Source organism: Tachypleus tridentatus, chromosome 1 (genome assembly GCF_004210375.1).
Source record: "Tachypleus tridentatus isolate NWPU-2018 chromosome 1, ASM421037v1, whole genome shotgun sequence".
NCBI lineage: Eukaryota > Metazoa > Arthropoda > Merostomata > Xiphosura > Limulidae > Tachypleus > Tachypleus tridentatus.
The window spans coordinates 162,070,647-162,088,134 of NC_134825.1; the positions used below are offsets into that span (position 1 = coordinate 162,070,647).

At 32.4% G+C, this 17,488-nt stretch overlaps 1 protein-coding gene across 1 annotated transcript in view; it reads right to left on the bottom strand.

The window, feature by feature from the left end:
* Nucleotides 1–6,343, bottom strand: part of LOC143229313 (papilin-like) — a 114,254-nt gene extending 107,911 nt beyond the window's left edge. The window contains exon 1 of the mRNA XM_076461487.1: nt 5,990–6,343. Coding sequence (XP_076317602.1) covers nt 5,990–6,015 — 26 coding nt within the window. The 5' untranslated portion in view covers nt 6,016–6,343. The remainder of the gene's footprint in view (nt 1–5,989) is intronic.
* Between the last annotated feature and the right edge of the window lie 11,145 nt (nt 6,344–17,488).

Consider the following 17,488-nt stretch of genomic DNA (forward strand, 5'->3'; position numbering starts at 1 on the left):
GAAGTAACGAAATAAAGGCCATATCTCTGGTTGCCTCTATAGTGTGTAAGTCAAGTTTTAGTTTTACCAGAAAAGTGGTTTTGTGTGTATAGTTTCCGGATAGTTTTGCCCAGTCTTAACTAAAAAATAAAATTGTGTTCATGTACTTTAAAAGAAATAAGGAAGAAATATAAATCACCAAGAATGCCAAAGAACCCTTTGGTACTACAAGCTTTCACTCTTTTTTTTTTTTTAAATAATAGTCCAAAGTTCTACATGTGCTCATATATTAATTCACATGTATAGAGACTTTCTTAGGATGTGTTTATAGAATTAACACTTGTAATCATCTTTTGTTTGTTGTCCAAAGATTTAGAATGAGGCCGTATTTATGATAGTTTAAGCCTTTAAACATTAAAACATTAAACAGTGTTTGTATTTTTCAAGTGCATTGATGTTTTAGCTTCGTCATGTTTCTTGTCACGTGCTCCAGCATTTTAACACAAGTGCAATGTCCTAACTCCTCCTGGAGGTTGTTTGCCCGATTTACTTTTGTTCTACACACTGTCAATTTTAATTTTCCGTTGAAGATAACGGAAAAACAGTGGCAGTTGCTTACAGTACTATACGTATGTGGTGTTCTCAACAGTTATCGTTGTATATAACATTTAGTCATGGTCAAGGGTAAGGAATGATTGTCCCTCCGCTAGATGGCAAGTCAATGACCTCGAATAATTATTCTATGCTCACTGAATAGTGCTGTACAAGCTAAATCAAAAACTAAATGAAAAGTTGTTTTATGTTGCAAACACGATAACAGTTCTGAGACCGCATATGCGTATCATTTTTTATTATGCGTTACATAACGTTATCTTAGGAATGAAACGTGTCTAGGAATCTAGAAATTTAATGTTCCGCTGTCTTACCTTAATAAATGTCATTCACAAATTTAGGCAACACCTTTCTGCATTTGTTACCATCTATAGATGCAGTCATAAGAAGATTTAGAATTGTGTAAGAACAAAATTATTAATTAAGATAAAACAAACACGTTTTTGTGTACTACAAAACAGTGAGCCCGATATGGCCAGGTGGTTAAGGCACTAGACTCATAATCCGAGGGTCGGTGGTTTGAATCCCCGTCGCACAAAACATGCTCGCTCTTTCAGCCGTGGGGGCGTTATAATGTTACGGTCAACCCCACTATTCGTTGGTAAAAGAGTAGCCCAAGAGTTGGCGGTGGGTGGTGATGACTAGAGCTGCCTTCCCTCTAGTCGTACACTGCTAAATTAGGAACGGCTAGTGCAGATAGCCTTCCTATAGCTTTGCGCGAGATTCAAACCAAAACAAAACAGTGATTTATCGCTGTCCAAATTGAAATACATCTTTATATGTTGCAATAACATTTTCATTCACTAAAGCTAAATTTTACTCAACCCCATTATGTTTGTGATTTTGTGTTAAGACGATATAGGTGTTGTTGTTTTTCTAGCTATAACATTTCAAAAATATTCTCTTATTACTTTTAAAAATGTTGTAATATTAGGCCTGCCCTCAATAAACAGATATCATCGAAGGAACTCGGTCATGTATCATATTCTACATCTACAGTTGACGTTCATTCCAAGTTGGAGTTACACTTAGCTCACTGATCACGAGTTAATTAGGCCAGTATTGTCACTCTATTTTTCTAGTTCTGTACACCAACTGGAAAATAATATATATCAACATCTCATTATATATAAGATTACAAATTATAAGTTCCCGTCGGTGGACTCAGTAGATAGCCCAATGTGGCTTTGCTAAAAGAAAACACAGACATTCATAAATTAAAAGTAACGGTATTGTGCCTAATCTTTTCATTGGGTACCCTAACGTACAATAATCAGACGACCTGAAAAATAATATAAATCAACGTCTCATTATTTAAAAGATTATAAATTAAAAGTAACGCAGGGATAGAAATAATGAAATAAAATTGGATTCCCTCAGGTGAAGTTGCTCGTGATTTCCTCGTGATTTTTTTTTTTTTTTACTTAATCCGCGTTGTATTTTCGCTCTCATTAGTTAGAACCAAAAGAATATGGGTGTACCGTGAATCCCAGTCAGAAAAGCCAAGTAAAAAAGACGAAATTCCTCAAGCTAAGATAATTTCCTCGGGAATGCGAGAAAATATTTCGATCCATGTAACGGCTTACTGGTTGATCTGTTCACTGTGTCTGTCGCAATATACAATAACCAGACCATTAGAACTTAAGGCCCTGAAATACACATATGAGCAACTGTGTAGCTAGCAACATAAACGAACAGACATAGGGTAAGGTTAATATCTGAATAGATTATAGTTTATTTTAAGAAGTATGTTCAGAACCGCAAATTCTCCTTTTCAAAAGTAAGATGGAAGTTATAAGACGATTCCTTCTGCCGTAAAATTAATGTTGGGAACCGCAGTTGATTTTCTCAACGTTTTAAAAACGTTGTGTTGGTTTTTATGTGAATCTTAACCGTTCGGCTACTGTAATTAAAGAATTAGCGCACATTTCTTCTCGAGAAAGTTTAAAGTTGAACGGACATATTATCTTTATATATTTTAAAAACAATATAAATACGAGGCTAATAATGTTATTTTTTAACTTAATTGTAAGCTTATTGTTTAATACTTTGGGAGAAAAATTCTTTGATGTTTAGGGACAAAGTATTAAACTTAATAAACTAATTTTCTTAGTTAATGGTAAGCTTACTACTTAATACATTGGGGAAAAGTTATTTAATGTTTTGGGACAAAGTATTAAGTCTGATAAACTTATTTTTTGTAGTTAATGGTAAGCTTACTACTTAGTACATTGGGCAAAAGTTCTTTAATGTTTTGAGACAAAGTGTTTGTTCTTTACATCAGATGGTGTTGAAATTGATTGGTCCGTTATTTTTATTTGGTCTTTACATCAGATGGTGTTTATATTGATTGGTCCATTATTTTTATTTGGTCTTTATATCAGATGGTGTTTATATTGATTGGTCCGTTATTTTGTAAACACTTTTTATCAACATATATTTTGAAACAGTTGAATTAGACTACAGAATGATCTAACAGAATACAAACTCGATTCCCAAATCCGCCAAATAACTAACATGACTAACATAACATATTAAAATAACAGTTTTCTATTTGAAATATTTCTTTATTTTCAACTTCTCTTAATATATTCCTCTATATAAGTATTCGTATTTATGGCAAAGCTACTAAGACTATTTGCACTAACTGTCCCTAATTTTTGAATCACATTTTAAAATTAGAGACGAGTAGAACAGATAGCTCTCGACTAGAGTTGTGCGTATTTGAACAAATATTTGTTGACTCGGGAAGATTGTCACAACAAGGATACTTGTTTTCAAAGTCTGATTTTTAAAGCACTCAGTTCACGACCTGTGAGTTCGAATCCCATCACAAAACATATTCACCCTTTCAGCTGTGGGAACGTTACAGTATGACTGTCAGTTAGCGGTCGGTGGTTAATGTCGAATTTCCTCTGGTCTAGCCTACCATTTGTAAAGTAAGAACGTCTAGCCAGTGGCGTAGCTAGGGTTTTCAGCGCCCGGGAACAAAGTCATATTTCGCGCCCCCTCGTGACAGAATGTAAGCCATAATTCCTAATTATGTAACATCAATTTGGCGCCCCCCCCCGATGCTGCGCCCGGGGACAGATGTACCCCCTTGCCCCCCCCACTTACGCCACTGCGTCTAGCGCTGATATCCCTCGACTAGCTTTGCACAAAATTCAACAAACAAATAACGGGTTCGAATCTAAGTCATACCAAACATACTTGCTCTTTTAGCTGTGGGGACGTTATAATGTTACGTTCAATTCCATTATTCGTTGGTAAAAGAGTAGCCCAAGAGTTGGCGGTGGGTCGTGATGACTAGCTACCTTCTCTCTCGTCTTACACTGCTAATTTAAAGACAGCTAGCACATATAGCCTCGAGTAGCTTTGCGCGAAATTAAAAAACAAACAAACAAATGCAAATGGTATTAGTCGTTCATTCGTTGGTTTGTTTTTCATTTACGCAGTAAAAGAACGAATTAAGAAACCTCCTGGTCGCCCTATAATTTTAACTGAAAAAATCAGCCATTTAAATATATGATTGTTTTCTACAGGAATAAAAATATGTTCAGACGGGACTGTTGCAGCAGACAATTCAACGTACTAACTTCTCTCAATCTGCTGTTCACGAATAGCCGGTCTCGTGAGTTCACGTGGGTTTGGCGCGAACTTGTAGATACAGGAAATCAAGTGGATTAACGACTGATTTTGTTTTGTTCAGAAATGTGGTGAAAGCGGTAGCAGTTTCATAGGTTTTCCTGTTGTTGAGGTGGCGCAAATTATCTGTCCTTTGCAGTTGCTAATTTCTAAGTTCTGTTTTGAGAATACTTATCCTGCTAATGTACAAATTATATCTGTAAAGATACTTTTCTCCTGAGATATATGTAGAATACGATAACAAGTGTGTGTGTGTGTTTTCTTATAGCGAAGCCACATCGGACTCAACGATAAAAAGAAAAAAAAGTTAGTGCCAATTACTAAGTTCACTTGATCAATCTTTGTTAAATAGTTAATAAGTTATATGTCAATGTTAACATTGCTTTTATTCTATGTGATCCCTCTGGCGTAAGTATTGACGAATTAAGATATCCCCTCCCCTCAGTGATACAGCGCTATGTCTACGAACTTACAACACCAGAAACTGGATTTCGATACCCATGATGAGCAGGGCACACATAGCTCATTGTGCAGCTTTGTTATTAATTACAAGCAAGCAAACTGAGATATTAGTGAGATAACTGAGTTAAAGTACTTGATACGTGAAATGAGAAGCTTATATAAACTATGCTGTAGAAACAGAGAAGTACAAGAATTTATTTGATAACAAGAAAACGAAACCAAAACTTGTGTTACTAGCAGAGTGTTGATGTTCTGGAAACTGGTTTTGAAAAGATACGATGAAAGAAGACAGCGAACGATAAAAAATTAATGCCTTAAAGCAAAATGTGACAATAAAAACGTATAGAGGGCGCTTTTTGCAAACTGCCAGTTTTTTTATGTCCATATAACTTTTAACCCTCGACAATGTCGTATTTTGATTACTGAATTTCCTTTATTCAACTTTTTATTCTTAATATAATATATAATGTAATATATGTAATTATGAAAGGTTCAAGTAGCTTCATCTTTTTGTGTAAGCACGTTTGTTTGTTTGTTTGTTTGATGAATTTCGCGCAAAGCTATCTGCGCTAGCCGTCCCTAATTTAGCAGTGTAAGATTAGAGGGAAGGCAGCTAGTCAGCACCACCCACCGCCAACTCTTGGGCTACTCTTTTACCAACGAATACTGAGATTACCCGTCACATTATAACGGCCCTACGGCTGAAAGGCCAAGCATGTTTGTAAATCCCTTTTTAATCTGCTAATTTTGATTTTTAAAGACTTGTAACGACTTGTACCGGTGTATATGTATGTGTGTACGTATATATATATATCAATGATACGGTTATTGATAATTTCCCTAACAGAACTGTATGAATATATTAAAACAAACAGTTAATTTACGTTTACTTTAGACCAACGCTTAAGGTCTAACTGCTATTGGGTTCTCATAGTCAGAAGGGGTCTTCCAGTAAAGACTCGTTTGTGTTGACTGACTCTGTGATCTTTTACACAAAGTGTGACACAGCGTTTGGTCTGAAACAAAACTGAAGCCAGTTGGCGACCCTCTCCGAAGCTCGCGCTGTGTGACTCGTGAGTGAAACTATGCATACTCGTATTTCACGAAAGGCATTTTGAAATCGTAGTTAAGTTATGTCGTGAATCACATAACAGAAACGGTATTAAGCAGCAACACGTAATGTTAATTACACTAAACACTAAATAAATATGAACTTTTTGTTTCCATTAAAATTATATAATTATAGAGTATAATATTACAGTGTATAAATCTAAAAAAATTAGATACTCACTTGTATCGTATAGCCAGACGTGCCATTTTAGGCCACTTTGCTGCAGTCACGTGCCGCGTGCTTTATAATAATCGCACGCACTTCACCCTAGAGTGTCCAGCTTTCTTCTTGACTGGAAAAAAAAATTACCTGCTTATATGTGGTTTCTTCCAAGTGGCGAACAATACGTTTTGGTATAGAGACAAATCTTGGATAAAAAGACAGTATTTTGGTTGATAAGAAGAAAGTGGGGTTGGTTCCCCGTTAATTTACAAGGTCAAAAACCACAGGGGAGGAATAGTAAAACCGAAACAGGAGAGCTCTTGATGCTGAGGTCCACTTACAGTTACCCTAGTGGTCGCTCTGAAGATATACGATTAATTGAATGCTTTGAAGCTTGTTCACAACTTCCAGGATCTTCCGTCAGCCAATAACAAGAGACAACACCATCAGCCAATGAAAATGAGTAATACACTAGATGCAACAAAAACTGCAACGGTCTGGTATCAGTCTTTGTATGATGTTCCACTGATAATGTTTTTGAGTTTAGAAAAAGTGAAATTCTTTGCTCCAGACTGAAAGTAAGAACAACAAGCAACATATAGTTTTCTTGGCTCAGGTAATGAAATGTTTCCATCGTTGCTTTAGACCAAAGCCACATCAGGTAAACTGCTATCTTCACAGAAGGGACTCGAACATTTTGCTTTAACGATGTAAATCTTTAAACTTGCCTCTTTCCTGCAAGGGTCTCGACTTTATGATGGAAAAAAAACAACGTATTAAAATGTGAAAACCCAAAAAGCAATTATATTTAATATCCCGATCCACGTTATTGTAACATTTCTACAGGTTTAAAAAGAAACATTACAACTGTAGAATTGACCATGATCTTTAAAGCATTAGTTTAGCTGTTTTACATGTATGTATACCTACTGAAAAGCAGTGATAACATCATTTATACCTACTGAGAGTAGTGATAAACATCATGTATACCTACTGAAAAGCAATGATAAACATCACGTATACATACTAAGAAGAAGTGATAAACATCACTTATACATACTGAGAAGTAGTGATAAACATTATGTATACATACTTAGAGTAGTGGTACACATCATGTATAGATACTGAGAAGTAGTGATAAACGTCATGTATACATAATGAAGTAGTTATAAACATCATGTATACCTACTGAAAAGCAATGATAAACATTATGTATACATACTGAAGAGTAGTGGTAAACATCACGTATACATACTAAGAAGAAGTGATAAACATCACTTATACATACTGAGAAGTAGTGATAAACATTATGTATACATACTGAGACGTAGTGGTACACATCATGTATAGATACTGAGAAGTAGTGATAAACGTCATGTATACATACTTAAAAGCAATGATAAACGTTATGTATACATACTGAGACGCAGTGATAAACATCATATACACATACTGAAAAGCAATGATAAACGTTATGAATACATACTGAGAGGTAGTGATAAACATCATGTACACAAACTGAGAAGTAGTGATAAACATTATGTATACATACTGAGAGGTAGTGGTAAATATCATGAAAACATACTGAAAAGCAGTGATAAACATCATGTGTACACACTGAGAAGTAGTGATAAACATCATATATACATACTGAAAAGCAGTAATAAACATCATGTGTACATACTGAGAAGTAGTGGTAAACATCATGTATACATACTGAGAAGTGGTGGTAAACATCATGTATACATACTGAAAAACAGCGATAAACATTGTGTATACATACTGAGAAGTAGTGGTAAACATAATGTATACATACGGAGAAGTAGTGATAAACATGATGTATACCTACTGAGAAGTAGTGGTAAACATGATGTATACCTACTGAGAAGTAGTGGTAAACATCATGTATACATACGGAGAAGTAGTGATAAACATCATGTATACATACTAAAAAGCAGTGATAAACATTATCTATACATACTGACAAGTAGTTATAAAAATTATGTATACCTACTGAGAAAAAGTGATAAACGTCATGTACACATAATGGGAAGTTGTGGTAAACATCATGTATACATACTGAAAAGTAGTGGTAAAAATCATGTACACATACTGAAAAGCAGCGATATACATTATGTATAAATACTGAGAAGTAGTGGTAAACATCATGTATACATCCTGAAAAGTAGTGATAAACATCATGTATACATACTGAGAAGTAGTGGTAAACAAAGGTATACATACTTAGATGTAGTGATAAACATTATTTATACATTCTGAAAAGTAGTGGTAAATATCATGTACACATACTGAAAAGCAATGATAAACATTATGAATACATACTGAGATGTAGTGGGAAAAATCATGTATACATACTAAGAAGTAGTTGTAAAAATCATGTATACATACTGAAAAGCAGTGATAAACATCATGTATACATACTGAAGGCAGTGATAAACATTATATATACATACTAAGAGTAGTGATAAACATCATGTATACATACTGAGAAGTAGTGGTCAACACCCTGTATACATACTGAGAAGTAGTGGTAAACATCATGTATAGATACTGAAAAGTAGTGATAAACATCCTGTATACATACTGAGAAGTAGTGGTAAACATCATGTATAGATACTGAGAAGTAGTGATAAACATCATGTATAGATACTGAGAAGTAGTGAAAAACATCATGTTCAAATACTGAAAAGCACTGATAAATATCATGTATACATAGTGAAAAGCAGTGATAAACATCATGTACACATACTAAAAAATAGTTATAAACATTATGTATACATACTGAGAAGTAGCGGTAAACATCATGTACAAATAGTGAAAAGAACTGATAAACATCATGTATACATAGTGAAAAGCAGTGATAAACATTATGTACACATACTGAGAAACAGTTATAAACATTATGTATACATACTGAGAAGTAGTGGTAAACATCATGTATACATACTGAAAAGTGGTGGTAAACATCATGATCACATACTGATAAGCAGCGATAAACATTGTGTGGACATACTGAGAAGTAGTGGTAAACATTATGTATACATACTGAGAAGTAGTGATAAACATGATGTATACATACTGAGAAGTAGTGATAAACATCATGTACACTTACTCAAAAGAAGTGATAAATATCATGTATACATAGTGAAAAGCAGTGATAAACATCATGTACACATACTGAGAAATAGTTATAAACATTATGTATACATACTGAGAATTAGTGGTAAACATCATGTACAAATACTGAAAAGCACTGATAAACATCATGTATACATAGTGAAAAGCAGTGATACAAGTTATGTACATATACTGAGAAATAGTTATAAACATTATGTATACATACTGAGAAGTATTGGTAAACATCATGTATTCATATTGAAAAGTAGTGATAAACATCATGTATACATACTGAGAAGTAGTGATAAACATCATGTACACTTACTGAAAAGAAGTGATAAACATTATGTATACATACTGAAAAGCAATGACAAACATTATGTATACATACTGAGATGTAGTGGAACACATCATGTATGCATACTAAGAAGTAGTTGTAAACATCATGTATACATACTGAAAAGCAGTGATAAACATTATATATACATACTGAGAAATAGTGATAAACATCACGAATACGAGTAAATACTGAAAATTAGTGGTAAATATTATGTATACATACTGAGAAGTAGCGATAAACATCATGTATACATATTAAGAAGTAGTGGTAAACATCATGTATACATACTGAAAAACAGTGATGAGCATTATGTATACAAACTGAGAAGTAATGATAAACGTCATGTATACATAATGAGAATTAGTGCTAAACATCATGTATACATACTGAGAAGTAGTGGTAAACATTATGTACACATACAGAAAACCAGGGATAGACATTATGTATACATACTTAGAAGTAGTGGTAAACATCACGTATAAATACTGAGAAGTAGTGGTCAACATCCTGTATACATACTGAGAAGTAATGATAAACATCATGTATACGTACTGAGAAGTAGTGATAAACATCATGTATACATACTGAAAAACAATGATAAACATTATGTATACATACTGAGAAGTAGTGATAAACATAGTGTATACATACTAAGAAGTAGTGGTCAACATCCTGTATACATACTGAGAAGTAGGGCTAAACATCACGTATACATACCGAGAAGTAGTGATAAACATCATGTTCAAATACTGTAAAGCAAAGATAAATAACATGTATACATAGTGAAAAGCAGTGATAAACATCATGTACACATACTGAGAAATAGTTATAAACATTATGTATACATACTGAGAAGTAGTGGTAAACATCATGTACACATACGGAAAAGCAGTGATAAACATTATCTATACATACTGAGAAGTAGTTATAAACATTATGTATACATACTAATATGTCGTGGTAAACATCATGTATACGTAGTGAAAAGGAGTGATAAACATCATGTATACGTACTGAGAAGTAGTGATAAACATCATGTATACATACTAATATGTCGTGGTAAACATCATGTATACATACTAATATGTCGTGGTAAACATCATGTATACATACTGAAAAACAATGATAAACATTATGTATACATACTGAGAAGTAGTGATAAACATCATGTATACATACTGAGAAGTAGTGGTCAACATCCTACATACATACTGAGAACTAGTCGAAAACATCATGTATAGATACTGAGAAGTAGTGACAAACATCATGTTCAAATGCTGTAAAGCAAAGATAAATAACATGTATACATAGTGAAAAGCAGTGATAAACATCATGTACACATACTGAGAAATAGTTATAAACATTATGTATACATACTGAGAAGTAGTGGTAAACATCATGTACACATACGGAAAAGCAGTGATAAACATTATCTATACATACTGAGAAGTAGTTATAAACATTATGTATACATACTGAGAAGTAGTGGTAAACATCATGTATAAATACTGAAAAGCACTGATAAACATTATGTACACATACTGAGAAATAGTTATAAACATTATGTATACATACTGAGAAGTAGTGGTAAACATCATGTATACATACTGAGAAAAGGTGGTAAACATAATGTATACATACTGAGAAGTAGTGGTAAACATCATGTATACATACTGAAAAGCACTGATAAATATCATGTATACATAGTGAAAAGCAGTGATAAACATCATGTACACATACTGAGAAGTAGTTATAAACATTAGGTATACATACTGAGAAGTAGTGGTAAACATCATGTACAAATACTGAAAAGCACTGATAAACATCATGTATACATGGTATAAAGCAGTGATAAACATTATGTACACATACTGAGAAATAGTTATAAACATTATGTTTACATACTGAGAAGTAGTGGTAAACATCATGCATACATACTTAGAAGTGGTGGTAAACATAATATATACATACTGAGAAGTAGTGATAAACATGATATATACATACTGAGAAGTAGTGATAAACATTATGTATACATACTGAAAAGTAGTGGTAAAAATCATGTTTACATACTGAGAAGTAGTGGTAAACATCATGTTTACATACTGAGAAGTAGTGGTAAACATCATGTTTACATATTGAGAAGTAGTGATAAACATCATGTATACATACTAATATGTCGTGGTAAACATCATGTATACATACTGAAAAAGAATGATAAACATAATGTATACATACTGAGAATTAGTGATAAACATCATGTATACATACTGAGAAGTAGTGGTCAACATCCCGTATACATACTGAGAAGTAGTGATAAACATGATGTATACATACTGAGAACTAGTGATAAACGTCATGTACACTAAATGGGAAGTTGTGGTAAACATCATGTATACATACTGAGAAATAGTTATAAACATTAGGTATAGATACTGAGAAGTAGTGGTAAACATCATGTATACATACTGAAAAGCAGGGATAGACATTATGTATACATACTCAGAAGTAGTGGTAAACATCACGTACACATACTGAAAAGCACTGATGAACATAATGTATACATACTGAGAAATAGTTATAAACATTATGTATACATACTGAGAAGTAGTGGTAAACATCATATATACATACTGAGAAGTGGTGGTAAACATCATGTAGACTTACTGAAAAGCAGTGATAAACAGTAGTGACAAACATCATGTATACATACTGAGAAGTAGTAATAAACATCATGCATAAATACTAATATGTCGTGGTAAACATCATGTAATCATACTGAAAAACAATGATAAACATTATGTACACATACTGAGAAGTAGTGATAAACATCATGTATACATCCTGAGAAGTAGTGGTAAACATCATGTATACATACTAAAAAATAGTGGTAAACAAATGTATACATACTGAGAAGTAGTTATAAACATTATGTATACATACTTAAAAATAGTGATAAACATCATGTACACTAAATGGAAAGTTGTGGTAAACATATTGTATACATACTAAAAAGATGGTGGTTAAAATCATGTACAAATACAGAAAAGCAGCGATAAACATTATGTATAAATACTGAGAAGTAGTGGTAAACATCATGTATACATCCTGAGAAGTAGTGATAAACATCATGTATACATGCTGAGTAGTGGTAAACAAATGTATACATATTGAGAAGTAGTGATAAAGATCATGTACACATACTGAAAAGCACTGATCAACATCATGTATACGTAGTGGAAAGCAGTGATAAACATTATGTATACATACTGAGAAATAGTTATAAAAATTATGTATACATACTGAGAAATAGTTATAAAAATTATGTATACATACTGAGAAGTAGTGGTAAACATCATGTATACATACTGAGAAATAGTGGTAAACATCATGTACACAAACTGAAAAGGAGCGATAAACATTATGTATACATACTGAAAAGTAGTTATAAACATTATGTATACATTCTGAAAAGTAGTGTTAAAGATCATGTACACATACTGAAAAGCAGCAATAAACATTATGTATAGATACTGAGAAGTAGTGGTAAACATCATGTATACATACTGAAAAGCAGTGATAAACATCATGTATATATACTGAAAAGCAGGGATAGACATTATTTTTTCATACTGAGAAGTATTGATAAACATCATGTATACATACTGAGAAGCAGTGGTCAACATTCTGTATATATCACGAGAAGTAGTGACAAACATCATGTATACATACTGAGAAGTAGTGATAAACATCATGTATACATATTGAGAAGTAGTGTTCAACATCCTGTATATATAGTGAGAAGTAGTGGTAAACATCATGTATACATACTGATATGTCGTGGTAAACATCATGTATACATACTGAATAACAATGATAAACATCATGTATACATAATAATATGTCGTGGTAAACATCATGCATACGTAGTGAAAAGGAGTGATAAATATTATGTATACATACTGAGAAGTAGTGATAAACATTATGTACACATCCTAAAAAGCAGTGATAAACATTACGTATATATACTGAGAAGTAGTTATAAACATCATGTATAAAAACTGAGAAGTAAAGGTAAACATCATGTACATAGACTGAAAAGCAGCGATAAACATTATGTATACATCTGAGAAGTGTGGTAAACATCATGTATACATACTGAGAAGTAGTGGTAAACAAATGTACACATACTAAAAAGTAGTTATAAACATTATGTATACATACTGAGAAATAGTGATAAACGTCATGTACACTAAATGGGAAGTTGTGGTAAACATCATGTATACATACTGAAAGGTAGTGGTAAACATCATGTATACATACTGAAAGGTAGTGGTAAACATCATGTACACATACTGAAAAGCAGCGACAAACATTATGTATAAATTCTGAGAAGTAGTGGTGAACATCATGTATACATCCTGAGAAGTAGTAATAAACATCATGTATACATGCTGAGAAGTAGTGGTAAACAAATGTATACATACTAAGAAGTAGTGATAAACATCATGTACACATACTGAAAAGCAGTGATAAACATCATGTATACATACTGAGAAGTAGTGATAAATATCATGTATATATAACGAGAAGTAGTGGTAAACATCATTTATAAATACTAATATTTCGTGGTAAAGATCATGTATACATACTGAAAAACAATGAAAAACATTATGTATACATACTGAGAAGTAGTGACAAACATCATGTATACATATTGAGAAGTAGTGTTCAACATCCTGTATACATAGTGAGAAGTAGTGGTAAACATCATCTATACATACTAATATGTCGTGGTAAACATCATGTATACATTTTGAATAACAATGATAAACATCATGTATACATACTAATATGTCGTGGTAAACATCATGTATACGTAGTGAAAAGGAGTGATAAACATTATGTATACATACTGAGAAGTAGTGATAAACATTATGTACACATCCTAAAAAGCAGTGATAAACATCACGTATACGAGTACATACTTAAATATAGTGGTAGATATTATGTATACATACTGAGAAGTAGCGATAAACATTTTGTATACATACTGAGAAGTAGTGGTAAACATCATGTATACATACTGAGAAGTTGTGGTAAACATCATGTATACATACTGAAAAACAGTGATAAGCATTATGTATACATATTGAGAAGTAGTGGTAAAATTCATGTATACATCCTGAGAAGTAGTAATAAACTTCATGTATACATGCTGAGAAGTAGTGGTAAACAAATGTATACATACTGAGAAGTAGTGATAAACATCATGTACACATACTGAAAAGCACTGATAAACATCATGTATACCGAGAGAAAAGCAGCGATAAACATTATGTATAAATACTGAGAAGCAGTGGTCAACATCCTGTATACATACCGAGAAGTAGTGACAAACATCATGTATACATACTGAGAAGTAGTGATAAACATCATTTATAAATACTAATATTTCGTGGTAAAGATCATGTATACATACTGAAAAACAATGAAAAACATTATGTATACATACTGAGAAGTAGTGATAAACGTGATGTATACATTATGAGAAGTGGTGATAAAGATTATGTATAGATACTGAGAAATAGTGGTAAACATGATCTATACATACTAATATTTCGTGTTAAACATCATGTATACATACTGAATAACAATGATAAACATCATGTATATATACTAATATGTCGTGGTAAACATCATGTATACATACTGAAAAAGAATGAGAAACATTATGTATACATACTGAGAAGTAGTGATAAACATCATGTACATATCCTGAGAAGTAGTGATAAACATCGTGTATACATACTGAGGAGTAGTGGTAAACAAATGTATACATACTGAGAAGAAGTTATAAACATTATGTATACATACTGAGAAATAGTGATAAACGTCACGTACACTAAATGGGAAGTTGTGGTAAACATCATGTATACATAATGACAGATAGTGGTAAACAGCATGTACACATACTAAAAAGCAGCGATAAACATTATGTATAAATACTGTGAAGTAGTGGTAAAATTCATGTATACATCCTGAGAAGTAGTAATAAACTTCATGTATACATGCTGAGAAGTAGTGGTAAACAAATGTATACATACTGAGAAGTAGTGATAAACATCATGTACACATACTGAAAAGCACTGATAAACATCATGTATACCGAGAGAAAAGCAGCGATAAACATTATGTATAAATACTGAGAAGCAGTGGTCAACATCCTGTATACATACCGAGAAGTAGTGACAAACATCATGTATACATTCTGAGAAGTAGTGATAAACATTATGTATAAATACTAATATGTCGTGGATAACATCATGTACACATACTCAAAAAGAATGAAAAACATTATGTATACATACTGAGAAGTAGTGTTCAATATCCTGTATACATACTGAGAAGTAGTGGTAAACATCATGTACACATACTGAAAAGCAGCGATAAACATTATGTATAAATACTGAGAAGTAGTGGTAAACAAATGTATACATACTGAGAAGTAGTGATAAACATCATGTACACATACTGAAAAGCACTGATAAACATCATGTATACGTAGTGGAGAGCAGTGATAAACATTATGTATACATACTGAGAAGTAGTTATAAACATTATGTTTGCATACTGAGAAATAGTTATAAACATTATGTATACATACTGAGAAGTAGTGGTAAACATCATCTATACATTCTGAGAAATAGTGGTAAACATCATGTACACATAATGAAGAGCAGTGATAAACATTATGTATACATACTGAAAAGCAATGATAAACATTATGTATACATACTGAGATGTAGTGGGAAACATCATGTATACATACTAAAAAGTAGTTGTAAAAATGATGTATACATACTGAAAAGCAGTGATAAACATCATGTATACATACTGAAAAGCAGTGATAAACATTGTATATATATACTGAGAAATAGTGATAAACATCACGTATACGAGTACATACTGAAAAGTAGTGGTAGATATTATGTATACATACTGAGAAGTAGCGATAAACATTTTGTATACATACTGAGAAGTAGTGGTAAACATCATGTATACATACTGAGAAGTAGTGGTAAACATCATGTATACATACTGAAAAATACTGATAAGCATTATGTATACATACTGAGAAGTAGTGATAAACGTCATGTATACATACTGAGAAATAGTTATAAACATTATGTATACATACTGAGAAGTAGTGGTAAACATCATGTACACATACTGAAAAGCAGGGAAGGACATTATGTATACATACTGAAAAGCAGTGATAAACATCATGTATACATACTGAAAAGCAGGGATAGACATTATGTATACATACTGAGAAGTAGTGGTGAACATCACGTACACATACTGAAAAGCACTGATAAACATAATGTATACATACTGAGAAATAATTATAAACATTATGTATACATACTGAGAAGTAGTGGTAAACATCATATATACATACTAAAAAGCACTGATAAACATAATGTATACATACTGAGAAATAATTATAAACATTATGTATACATACCGAGAAGTGGTGGTAAACATCATGTATACATACTAAAAAGCAGTGATAAACATTATGTATAGATACTGAAAAGAAGAAATAAACATTATGTATACATACTGAAAAGCAGGGATAGACATTATGTTTACATACTGAGAAGTAGTGGTAAACATCACGTATACATACTGAGAAGTATTGATAAACATCATGTATACATACTGATAAGTAGTGGTCAACATCGTGGATACAAACTGAGAAGTAGTAATAAACATCATGCATAAATACTAATATGTCGTGGTAAACATCATGTATACATACTGAAAAACAATGAAAAACACTATGTATACATACTAATATGTCGTGGTAAACATCATGTAATCCTACTGAAAAACAATGATAAACATTATGTACACATACTGAGAAGTAGTGATAAACATCATGTATACATCCTGAGAAGTAGTGGTAAACATCATGTATACATACTGAGAAGTAGTGGTAAACAAATGTATACATACTGAGAATTAGTTATAAA